A 12359-nucleotide genomic window follows, 5' to 3' on the forward strand; every position below is an offset into this window, starting at 1 on the left:
ACTTCATATCTTCACCATCCCTGTGGTGCCCGGGGGATGGTAAGGATAATGATTTTAACATATATAACGCATTGCCAAGCGTTATATATGCTAAAATCTGCTGATTGGTTCCCTTTAATGGGGTATTCAGGCCAAATACATCTTATCCCCTATACAAAGGATAGGAGATAAGATGTCTGATTGCGGAGGGTCCGCTGCTGGGAGGTTCCGTGATCTCTGTGCAGCACCCGCATTCTAGCGGGGCTGCTTCTCCAGTCTCGGAAACTTCTGTATTTCCGGGACTGGAGACGTGACACCAGACCCCCTTGTGATGTCATGCCACGCCCCCTCCATTGATGTCTATGGGAGGGGGCGTGGCGGCCATCACGTCCCCTCCCATAGACATGAATGGAGGGGGCGTGGCGTGACGTCACGTCTCCAGTCCCGGAAACACAGAAGTTTCTGAGACTGGAGAAGCAGCCCCACAGGTGCTGCACGGAGATCACGGCAGCACCCGCACGATCCTTTGGATAGGGGAGAAGATGCATTTAGCTGCAATACTCCTTTAATCTAAACTGAACAGAAGCATTACCACCCAGGTCTCTGATCAAGATAGGACAAAGAGTGATGGACTTATGAATTGGGTAAAAATACTCAATCTACTCAATGTGACATCTGTCTAGTCGAGCTACTCCACACAAATATCCAGAATACAATTGATAGTATGTAGGGTACTAGCAGTGTGTTAGTATGAGTGTTACCTAGACACCATGGGTTGAAGAGCAGAATGAATTTTCCAAGTGAGTATGTGTTCGTATGTCCCATCACGGATATCTGGACGCTGAGGTCGTATCTTCCAATGACAGCGTTCGCTGGGCTGGACATGATGATTCGCAGAGAATTCCCAGGGCTGGACTCCAGAACGGCGCTCCACATCCCACTGGTCCATGAGCTGGACAGGGCAAATTGTACATTCGTGTTGTGATATCCCGAGTTCTTAGGGCCTTCAATGGACACAAAAAATCATAAAGAATAGGTTAAGAACATAAGGGTGAAGTCTCTAGCCTAAGGTCTGATGAAACTAGTCATAGTCTGGTATTTCTCCTAAATTCTCAAATTTCTAAGTCTTAAAGGAGAACTCCAGCTAAAATTATCTTATCCCCTACCTATATGATAGGGGATAAGTAGCTGATCACGGGAGTCTGACCGTTGGGACATCCACGATCTCTAGAAAGGGACCCCATCTCTCTCACTGAGGAGCGCATGTTGTCTACTGGTATACTGGTCGTCTACTGGCGCTGATGATGTCCGAGAGCTGTACTCAGGTCTCTTTACTGCTTCCATCAAAATGAATGTCTACGGCACACGTTCCTCACTGACAGTCAGGGTCTCATTCCGGTTGGACCCCCCTCGATCAGCTTCTTTTCAGGATAGGCGGATGAGTTCATTTTGGCTGGAGTTCTCCTTTAATGAAAGGACGGTAGATGGCGATTACCTGTTTGTGCAGTAAACACTATACTCTGCCAATCCGTAAGAGGTTTGTTAAACTCCAGCGTTATTCGGCAAGATTGTCCCCTCCGCAGTATCAGCTCGGAGCTGTTATACATATCAGTGTGATGCGCTCTCTTGTTGGATTCTGTGGGTAAGAAAAAGAAAATGTGTCATTACAAATAAAAATCTATATCATAAGTATAACATAAGAATGGTGGACAATTGTCATGTTTACACCAAGAGGTTGTCTAATTGCGTCTCCTTCATTTCTAAGTGTATCCAGCACTTGTAAGACAGCAGAGACTGTATCTGTGTAATTTCCTCTATGTCTCATATATCTTCCTAGACCACTGGTCTCCAAACCGTGGACCTCCAGATGTTGCAAAACTACAACTCCCTGCATGCCCGGACAGCCGTTGGCTGTCCGGGCATGCGGGGAGCTGTAGATTTGCAAGGCCATACAGTCTATTGAGTAGGTCAATGGGGGAGTGAGGATAGAATACTATGTGGGTCCCCAACTGGGTGACGGTCCCTATACTCACTAAGTGCACGCAGTGTAACCATTTCAGACTAGGATATAAATACACTTTTAGATGATTGGTTTTTGGGAGCAATAGTATGCATAAAATCCAAATGAAAGCCTGTGCAACATTATGCAACTTTGATCCAAAGCTTGAGGGATCCATTCATTTTTGCAAGGCAATACAGTATATTGAGTAGGTCAATGGGGGAGTGAGGATAGAATACTATGTGGGCCCTTTTTTTTTTTGGGGTTGGTGGGGTTGTATTTTGGCATGTCAAAAACTTGGATTGATCAGGGTCTTGGTGTTCAAACCTTCACCGACCATAGAATGAAATTGGTACCCAATGATGCCGCCGTTGTGTTGTATTGAGGTGGCTAGCACACAGATGAGGGTTTCCGTGACTTCAAAAGACCAGAAGGATTCAGGTATGGGCACAGATCCTCAGGTGTCGTACTACTGGCAAATAGCTGTGGTACTGATGATGTGCCATGTCCTCTTACTAAGGGGGGGGGGAGACCTGGCAAAGGGATAAAAATGCAGGGCATTGGAGCCAATAAAGGGAGTTTGAGAAGATAGTTTTGAGAGAGGCTAAGAAAGTTCCTGTGTGGCCTGTGTGGAAATTATGCCTGGGCTTCTACGTATAAGGCAATGGATCAAAGTACTGAGATGACTTCTAATACCTTTATTTTATAGTAATATGGCTACAGAGCATATTCTGTAAGAGATAGGATCCTTTTCTCAAAAATTATCAGCCACTCTGTGCCACCTATAAAGTGCCAGCCATATTGTGCTCCCATATAGGGCCAGGAAGAGTATGCCTGTCATGATAAGTAAGGAACAATACGGACCTATACTTCCCCCAAAGCAATGTCCCTACTTACTTGGATGATCCGGAGGCTCCCAATTGGGTGACGGTCCCTACACACACTAAGTGCACGCAGCGTAAAAGGGAGGTCAGACAGGCCAGGTTAGCAACACAGACACACACACGACAGGAACCAAATCAGGAAAGCAGGGACAAGCCAGAGGGTCGAAACCAAGAGGACAGCGCAGTACAGAATCAGAATCAAAACACAGAATAAGGGTCAAATCGGGAAGTTTGGGTTAGGTCCAAATCAGCAGGCAGAAGAGTGGTCAGGCAAACAGGCAAAAAGTCAGGTCTGAAACACAGATAACAGGCAAAGGAACCTAGTGTAGGGGTGGAGCCACAATCACAGGCTCAGGAACCTGTGATTGTAGCTCCACCCCTACACTAGATTCCTTTTCCTGTTATCTGCGTTTCAGACCTGACTATTTGCCTGTCGATGTTCTGCCGATGGGAGGTGTGAGCGCTGGCACTGCAGCCGATTGGCCCAGCAATCCCACCTTCTGATTGTCCAGGTTGGTTGCGTCCTATAGTGATGAGTGGTCCTGTGCCAAGCAGTATTGGTCAACAGGAAAACGTGAGACGCCGCTTGTGGCAGCTAATGGAGATCTAAGGTGGAGCTGGAATCAGGCCAGGTAAAGTTTACGATAGCGCCCCTATAATGTGCCAGCCACAGTGTTCTCAAATAGCATACCAACCACAAAGTGTCCCCCTACATTGCTGCTGGTAGATGCTCCCGCTGCCTCCTTGATAGAGCTGTCAGATGTAGATGTCTAGGATGACGTCCTTTTTTATTTACTAAATACAACAATAGACAACTAAACACTTTAATATGAACATAAGAATGGACAATTGTTATGTTTACAGCAAGAGGTTGACTAAATGCGTCTCCTTCATTTCTAAATGTGAATCCTGCACTTGTAAGACAGCATAGTCAGTGTCTGTGTCTCTTCCTCTATGTCTCATATATCTTCCTAGACCAGTGGTCTCCAAACCGTGGACCTCCAGATGTTGCAAAACTACAACTCCCTGCCGTTGGCTGTCCAGGCATGTGGGGAGCTGTAGATTTGCAAGGCCATACAGTCTATTGAGTAGGTCAATGGGGGAGTAAGGATAGAATACTATGTGGGCCCCCAACTGGGTGACGGTCCCTACACTCACTAAGTGCACGCGGCATAAGCATTTCAGACTAGGATATCAATACAATTTTAGATGATTGGTTTGTGGGAACAATAGTATTCATAAAATCCAAATGAAAGACCTCCAGATGTTGCAAAACTAAAACTCCCAGCCGTTGGCTGTCCAGGCATGCGGGGAGCTGTAGATTTGCAAGGCCATACAGTCTATTGAGTAGGTCAATGGGGGAGTGAGGATAGAATACTATGTGGGCCCCCAACTGGGTGACAGTCCCTACACTCACTAAGTGCACACGGCGTAACCATTTCAGACTAGGATATAAATACACTTTTCGATGATTGGATTTTAGGAACAATAGTATTCATAAAATCCAAATGAAAGCCTGTGTGGCATCCCGCAACTTTGATCTAAAGCTTGAGGGATCCATTCATCTATGTTTAAACTTGGTTTTTACTTTAGCGTCTAACTCTATCGTGACTGCAGGACTTTATGTTGCCTTTCTCTTTATTCTCATTTTATGTTATTTTCCACCCTAGACACATAATTGCAGGTAACACTGCACCAGACCCAATGTTCTCCTGGAGCTTAAAGCTTTTACGTGTCTTTGATCCTCGGAGGAAGATGACAGGTATCTTTGAACTCCTTTGTGATGTGAGGAATGCGGCTGTATTGTCTATGCATCTTCATAAGTCACTTACTAAACGTATATAATGACTTAAATGAACCCTTCCTGCCAATCACCCTGTTCTTACTCTGCTGTATTATTACTGAGGCGTTCATTCCCTTTGTATATCATGTGCATGCCCGATGTATGTCTGCTCATAGCATATTATCATAAGAGATCCCGCTGACATCACAGCAATGACATCCTGATCACTCAGAGAGCTTAGGCACATGTCAGAGAGACCAGACACGCTGCACATACTCATAGGAAAGCCGAATAACTATATAAACGCTGTCAAGGATTGAATTTGACAGTGAAATTTACAAAAACACAGATCTGGTATTCATCTGACCACAAACAGATTTCACTTCATAAATTGACTTATCATGTATATCTGATGCCAAAGGTTTTCATCGCCAATTTTATAATATACACACTCCTGCTACCTGCCTATCATGGCTTTATCTGCTTCCTGTGATGTTTTGACCCAATTGAACTTATAGACACACTCCTGCTACCGGCTCATCATCGCTTCCTTTGGTTCCTGTGATTTGTCAACCCAACTGGAACAGATAGATACAGTCTTGTTACAGTCTCATCACCGTTTCTTCTGGTTCCTGTAATGCGTTGACCCAACAGGAACTGATAGACACACTTCTGCTACCGGCTTATCACCACTTCTTCTAGTTCCTGTAATGTGTCAATCCAACAGGAACTGATAAACACACTCCAGCTACCGGCTCATCACCTTTTGTTCTGGTTCCTGTGATGTGCCAACCCAATAGAAACTGATAGACACACTCCTGCTACCGGCTCTTCTCCGCTTCTTCTGGTTCCTGTGATGTGCTGGCCCAATAGAAACTGATAGACACATTCCTGCTAGCAGTTTATCCCCACTTCTTCTGGTTCCTGTGATTTGCCAACCCAATAGAAACTGATAGACACACTCCTGCTACCGGCTCATCCCCTCTTCTTCTGGTTCCTGTGATGTGCCGGCCCAATAGAAACTGATAGACAAACTCCTGCTACCGGTTTATCCCCACTTCTTCTGGTTCCTGTGATTTGCCAACCCAATAGAAACTGATAGACACATTCCTGCTAGCAGTTTATCCCCACTTCTTCTGGTTCCTGTGATGTGCCAACCCAATAGAAACTGATAGACACACTCCTGCTACCAGCTCATGCCCGCTTCTTCTGGTTCCTGTGATGTGCCAGCCCAATAGAAACTGCCAGCCTCAGCCAATCACTAGCCACAGCAATGACCCACCTCAACCAGTGATTGGCTAAGCAGCCAATTGTTTTTACTGGGAATGTACAAAAGTTTTTTTCCCATGTAGATTGGATGTAGATAAGGAAGACATCACTTTTTTTAGTCTGTATTCCACACTGAAAATGTGCTGGAAAGCCAGGGCATGGATCTTCGCCATTAAAATATGAAGCAAAATATGTCAGAAACGAAAGGATATGCCTCAGATCTCATAACCTACCCTTAAAGGTACTTGCTACAGCGCCACCACAGGGCAAAGGAAGTACTGCACAGTGCCCGCTGAAAATAGTGGACAGGAGACAGAGACTTTTTGTATTTTAATCACTGGACGATTAATAAAGGTCTCGATCTTAAGTGTTTAATCCACAAAAAAAAGACTTTTGACATGTCATAGAGACACATCCAAAGCTTTGCTTTGTCGGGGTCTGGGTGCTAAGACTCCCAATGATCACTAGAATGAGCTTGGCTAAGTGCTTCTCTCCTTATCTGGCTGCTCGCTGCATGAGACATTTTCCATAGATTTATTAAAGAGTCCGTCTCCTGCAATGAGTGGATCGGTAGATCTGTGATGATCTGAGCAGCCGGACCGATGAAATCTTTTCACATCTTTTCATGTCTCCATGGTGTGTCAAAAGTTTTATTTTTTTAAGATGACAGTGACAGTTTAAAGCAGTAATATCATCTAAATAAACTTCTGATATGTTGTCCAGACATATCAAAAGTTTAGATGACACTGGGTCTCAGTCCTGACACCTGCTGCGATCGTAAGAAGTAAGAGGCAGCAGCCTTCACTTCCCTGTCGGCTGCTCGATTCGATTCTTTCACTCTAAAGACAAAAACAGTGAAAGAGTTGAATTTCATAGCCGAGAGGTGATGTTATGGAGTCTACCTCAGGAACTGCTCACAGAAAAAATAGTTTAGGACTTTAAAATAGACTTAGATACATTGATAGAAGAAAATACCATTAATGCGTATGTAGAAGTATAGAATCACGCCCCTTCCCCTTCATCTCCTTGGTTAAACTTGATGGACATATGTCCATCCATACAACCATACAAACTATGTAAATATATTTCCCTATATTGATAGCCTTCCTCAGAGTAGGACCTAATATCAGATAAGTGGGAGGACAACTACACCCCTATGATCAGCTTATGAAAGGGCCCATTTAAGAACATCAATACTGTGACCCAGAAAACCTCTTTATTTTCAGACATTGTGAAAGAGAAGTCATGTGACACGTTTCAGGTGACCATCACCCTTAATCCTACGATAAAGGGGGACCCACACCTGAAACGTGTCACACCATGCCTGATATCTGATGTTTGATTTTACTACAAAAAAAATCTTTCGCACTGGATCATTGGGACTAATTAAATTAGTAAAACTAATTTAAATATTAGTAGAACTATATATATATATATATATATATATATACACACATTAGACTATATTAGATATACAGCAACAGAAGAATGCAGCAGCACACTGCCAGCACAAGGATATAGGTGCAACATGAATATGCAGTTAAAACATGGAGAGCTATACAGCTATGGTGTAATACATGCAAATGTGAAACTATGAAATAGTGAGGCACTTAGCTCGCAAATTTGTCTCCGCCGGCGGTCAAATAGCTTGGACCGTCCCACCGCGATAAGGTGGCCTCCTTGGGACGGACCCTACACTGTGAATATGCCTCTGTGTGAACAGTTCAGTAAGCATGGCAGGGTCTGGAACATCCAAGACACCTTATATACACACCTGATAGAGGTGGGTGGGGTGCAAGGCCAACAATGCCGTTGGCCTTGCACCCCACCCACCTCTATCAGGTGTGGATATAAGGTGTCTTGGATGTTCCAGACCCTGCCATGCTTACTGAACTGTTCACACAGAGGCATATTCACAGTGTAGGGTCTGTCCCAAGGAGGCCACCTTATCGCGGTGGGACGGTCCAAGCTATTTGACCGCCGGCGGAGACAAATTTGCGAGCTAAGTGCCTCACTATTTCATAGTTTCACATTTGCATCTATTACACCATAGCTGTATAGCTCTCCATGTTTTAACTGCATGTTCATGTTTCACCTATATCCTTGTGCTGGCAGTGTGCTGCTGCATTCTTCTGTTGAGATATATATATATATATATATATATATATATAGAAATCCAATATGGAGCAGCACACCAAATAGCGGTGAGTGCTATCAGTCAAACCCAGGTCACGGGATGCACGTAGGTATATTCCAAAAAGAACTGCAGCACTCCAAGTTCAGATGAAAATAAAAGTGGCGTTTATTCCATCTAGTTCAAAGGCAACGTTTCAGCTGCGTACCTGCAGCCTTTATCAAGCAGCCTTTATCAAGCTTGATAAAGGCTGCAGGTACGCAGCTGAAATGTTGCCTTTGAACTAGATGGAATAAATGCCACTTTTATTTTCATCTGAACTTGGAGTGCTGCAGTTCTTTTTGGAATATATATATATAAATATGTTCAAAGGAGACTGCAGCACTCCAAGATCAAGTGAAAGTGTAGATAGCGTTTATTCCATCTAGTTCAAGGCAATGTTTCAGCTGCGTACCTGCAGCCTTTTTCATGCCGTAAAGTAAAAAATACACAAACAAAAGTTAATAGTTTTTTTATTTTATTTTATTCTTCTACAGGTGTCTACAATAAGTATAGAACTATTATCACGTGCTCTCTGTAGGTCCATGGGAAAGTTGTTGAGTGAGCACAGGGGGGGGGGGATTCGTCATTACTGTCTGTGGTGGACTTGTTTTACAGTCAATAATTGAAAAAGGCTGGAAAAAGGCTGCAGGTACGCAGCAGAAACGTTGCCTTGAACTAGATGGAATAAACGCTATCTACACTTTCACTTGATCTTGGAGTGCTGCGGTCTTCTTTGAACATATCTACCTTTATCCCAGGACCAGGGACTCGTATTGAGATAGCACCCACAGCTTTAGGTGTGCTGCTCCCTCTTGGATTTTCTATATATATATATAAATAAACACACACATATATATATATATATATATATATATATATATATACACATCTATATAAATAAATAAATATATATAGTGAAGAATAAATAGAGAGGAATGTGACGCTTGGGTCACATAGTTGTCCCCTTTACCTAATAAAACATCCGCCACATACTGCAGATGCCAGCCACTTAATTGTAAGATTTGTACGTTGCCTCCCAACATTTTTTTTAATCTAGTGGCCCTATAATTATTTGTTTATATTGTTACCTCGTAACTTTAATGGTTCTTTTTTTATGATTGTCGTAATATCTAAAGTTAGATCGTATGTGAAGTGACAGGTCACATCTAAGCTAGGTTTAACCTAATTCCTAATTTTGAATTTCGCAGTCTCCAAAGCAGCCTTTGGCATGCTGGGAGTTGCAGTTTTGCAACAGTTGGAGGCACACAGATTGGGAAACACTGCTCCAAAGTATTACTATTTATATACATATAAACAAGGGCCCCCCATAGCAAGTATTGAAATGGGCCTCCTATTATGGTGTCTAGTTTTACCGCCCATTTGCTTCCCATGACCCATTGGTTAATATCCCCTTCCATTAATTTGCTGACAATGCAGTTCCCTGGAGAGAGAAGTTTTCTGCACAGTTTCTTACCAATAGAAAAAGACCAACCAAGACAGGCTCTCTCCAACAACCCCGTAACAGCCACATGGTCTGCCACTATGGGACGTCCGTCCTTGCATTCTGATTTTATTTAGTATACACCTCTATGATCGTTTTGAAGGCCGTTTCCCCCCAAAAACAACAACAACAAAAATCGGTATGAAGTAGGGTCACAACTAAACATACAGACTGAATTTTACCAAGAAATTTATCACAAAAAAGTTTGTTAGGATCAGACCCTTTTTGGGGTTCTTTTCAGATTTGTTTGGCCTAGAGGTAAGCGGCAGTGTTGTATTTACCACAGATTTCTAGTGTTGTGCACGAATATTCGTAATGCAAATTTTTATCTTTGCGATTACGCGAATATTTAGAATATAGTGCTATATATATTCTTAATTCGTATTAGTTTTTTTTTATTTTTTTCACATGCCAATTTTTATGCAAATTTTCCATGCAAATTTTCGCATGGAAAAAAAAGTTTACGAACATAGCGAGTATGAAAATTTCGTGAACATAGGACAAACAATCGTCAATATATCCGTGAGATATCGCGAGTTCGAAAATGGCCCCTGCCGCTCATCATTACAGATTTCACTACATTCATTCGCTGTACTGTAGCAGGGACACCTTGCCTTTGACGGGAGTCCTTGCTCCATTCCATTTCAATTGTAAATCTATCAACCTTTGTGGTCATCTTCCACTGTAAGAAGTTTTGGTATCTACCTTTCTAGAACATTTAGCTTCTAGATGCTCATCGATGGGATCTCCAGGTGTTAAAATATGCAAAAAGCAGAATACTAAATAACGAATCATAAAATATTTCAACTTCTTGGAACCATAAACATGGCCAACTCCATAACTGACGTAGCAGTGGCCAAACAAGAAACTTACTATTGAAACAGAATATTGCAACTTTCTCATAATCTCATGTGTCGCACTCAGCTCCTTCATGATCCACCTGACTGCTTTTACTCTCCAATATATCTATTTTACGAAGGTCTATATAACTTTTACAAGGACACCTTAAGAACTGAAGAACTATGGCAATGTTTTTTTTCTTTCTCGAGATCTAAGGAAGATCCTTCTTGTTGTTTCTTCACCTCTGCATTGAAATGTATCTCTTTTCCAACCACCATACCAATACATAGAAGAAAGGGGGCCTAAAAGCAAATATTAAAAATGAGCCTCCTCCGTGTTATGATAATCCCCCATTGCTTTCCATGACCCATTGGTCAATATCCTCTTCTCTGAATTAGCCGACAATGCAATTCCTTGGAGAGAGGGGTTCTGCACAGTTTCTTACCAAAAGAAAAAAGAAATGGGACCAACCAGGTCAGGGGCCCAACGACCCAAGCCAACAAGTTTTGGGATTGTTTTTGGCCACTGAGCCCATTTTAGAAAAGAGATATTGAGCAGCAAACTTCTGAACATGGGTGGCAGAATATAAATGAACCCCAATGACATGTTCCGCTGGTTGGATTCGAGCCGATAAAAATAACAAAACTTTATTTTTTATAACAAATAACTAGTATATTTATTTTTACGGACCCCAGTTATGACTTTACATATGAACCTACAGACAATATCAAAACATAACTACTGACCATCACATTTTTTCTCATTTGAACAACACAAAACGAGTGAAAAACAATTTAAAAGTACAATAATCAAGTGTTTCTAATAGAATATTTCCTCTTAGCTTGAGAAGCCATGCAGCCTCCCAGTAGAAAATGGACACCAAAGCCTTTATGTAGTTTGAGAACCCATACAACTTTACAGTAGAACATAGACATCAAAGCCTTTATGAAGCTTGAACCCATAGAACTCTACAGTAAAACATGGACACCAAATACTTTATATAGCTTAAGAACCCATATAGCTTTACAGTAGAATATAGACACCAAAGCCTTTGTGAAGCTTGAGAACCCATACAGCCTTACAGTAGAACATGGCCACCCAAGCCTTAATGAAGCCTGAGAACCCATATAGTTCTACAGTAAAACGTGGACACCAAAGCCTTTATGTAGCTTGAGAACCCATACAACTTTTTAGTAGAACATGGACATCAAATCCTTTATGTAGCTTACAGCCCTACAGTAGAACATGGACACCAAAGCCTTCATGTCGCTTAAGAACTCATATAGCTTTACACTAGAACATGGATACTAAAGCCTTTATGTAGCTTGAGAACCCATATAGCTTTTCAACAGAACCTGGACACCAAAGCCTTTGTGTAGCTTGAGAACCCATATAGCTTTACAGTAGAACCTGGACACCAAAGCCTTTATGTAGCTTGAGAACCCATACAGCATTATAGTAGAACATGGACACCAAAGTCTTTATGTAGCTTGAGAACCCAAACAGCTGTACAGTAGGACATGGCCACCCAAGCCTTAATGAAGCCTGAGAACCCATACAACATTATAGGAAAACATGGCCATCAAATCCTTTATGTAGCTCAAGAACCCATACAGCTCTAAAGTAAAACGTGGACACCAGATCCTTTATGTAGCTTGAGAACCCATACAGCTCTACAGTAGAACATGGACATCAAATCCTTTATGTAGCTCAAGAACCCATACAGCTCTACAGTAGATCATGGACATCAAATCCTTTATGTAGCTCAAGAACCCATACAGCTCTAAAGTAAAACGTGGACACCAGATCCTTTATGTAGCTCGAGAACCCATACAGCTCTACATTAAAACATGGACATCAAATCCTTTATGTAGCTTGAGAACCCATACAACTTTATAGTAGAATATGGACATCAAATCCTTTATGTA

The 12359-nt window shown here is 42.3% G+C and overlaps 2 protein-coding genes across 15 annotated transcripts in view; one reads left to right on the plus strand and one right to left on the minus strand.

The window, feature by feature from the left end:
- The window catches only part of LOC130297684 (protein-glutamine gamma-glutamyltransferase E-like), a 229414-nt gene that overhangs the window by 95979 nt on the left and 121076 nt on the right, over positions 1-12359 (plus strand). The window contains exon 4 of one of the 14 annotated variants that reach the window (XM_056550414.1): positions 4533-4624. The exons of the other annotated variants lie outside the window; for them this stretch is intronic. The gene's annotated coding sequence lies outside the window, so the exon portion shown is untranslated. The remainder of the gene's footprint in view (positions 1-4532; positions 4625-12359) is intronic. 14 annotated transcript variants of the gene reach the window in all.
- LOC130297683 (protein-glutamine gamma-glutamyltransferase 6-like) overlaps positions 1-12359 on the minus strand; it is a 97594-nt gene that overhangs the window by 27210 nt on the left and 58025 nt on the right. The window contains exons 2-3 of the mRNA XM_056550401.1: positions 1475-1615; positions 741-983 (exon numbers count right to left, since the gene is read on the minus strand). Of these exons, the coding sequence (XP_056406376.1) occupies positions 741-983; positions 1475-1586 (355 nt within the window). The 5' untranslated portion in view covers positions 1587-1615. The remainder of the gene's footprint in view (positions 1-740; positions 984-1474; positions 1616-12359) is intronic.

The sequence above is a fragment of the Hyla sarda genome, chromosome 13 (genome assembly GCF_029499605.1).
Source record: "Hyla sarda isolate aHylSar1 chromosome 13, aHylSar1.hap1, whole genome shotgun sequence".
Taxonomy (NCBI): Eukaryota; Metazoa; Chordata; class Amphibia; order Anura; family Hylidae; genus Hyla; species Hyla sarda.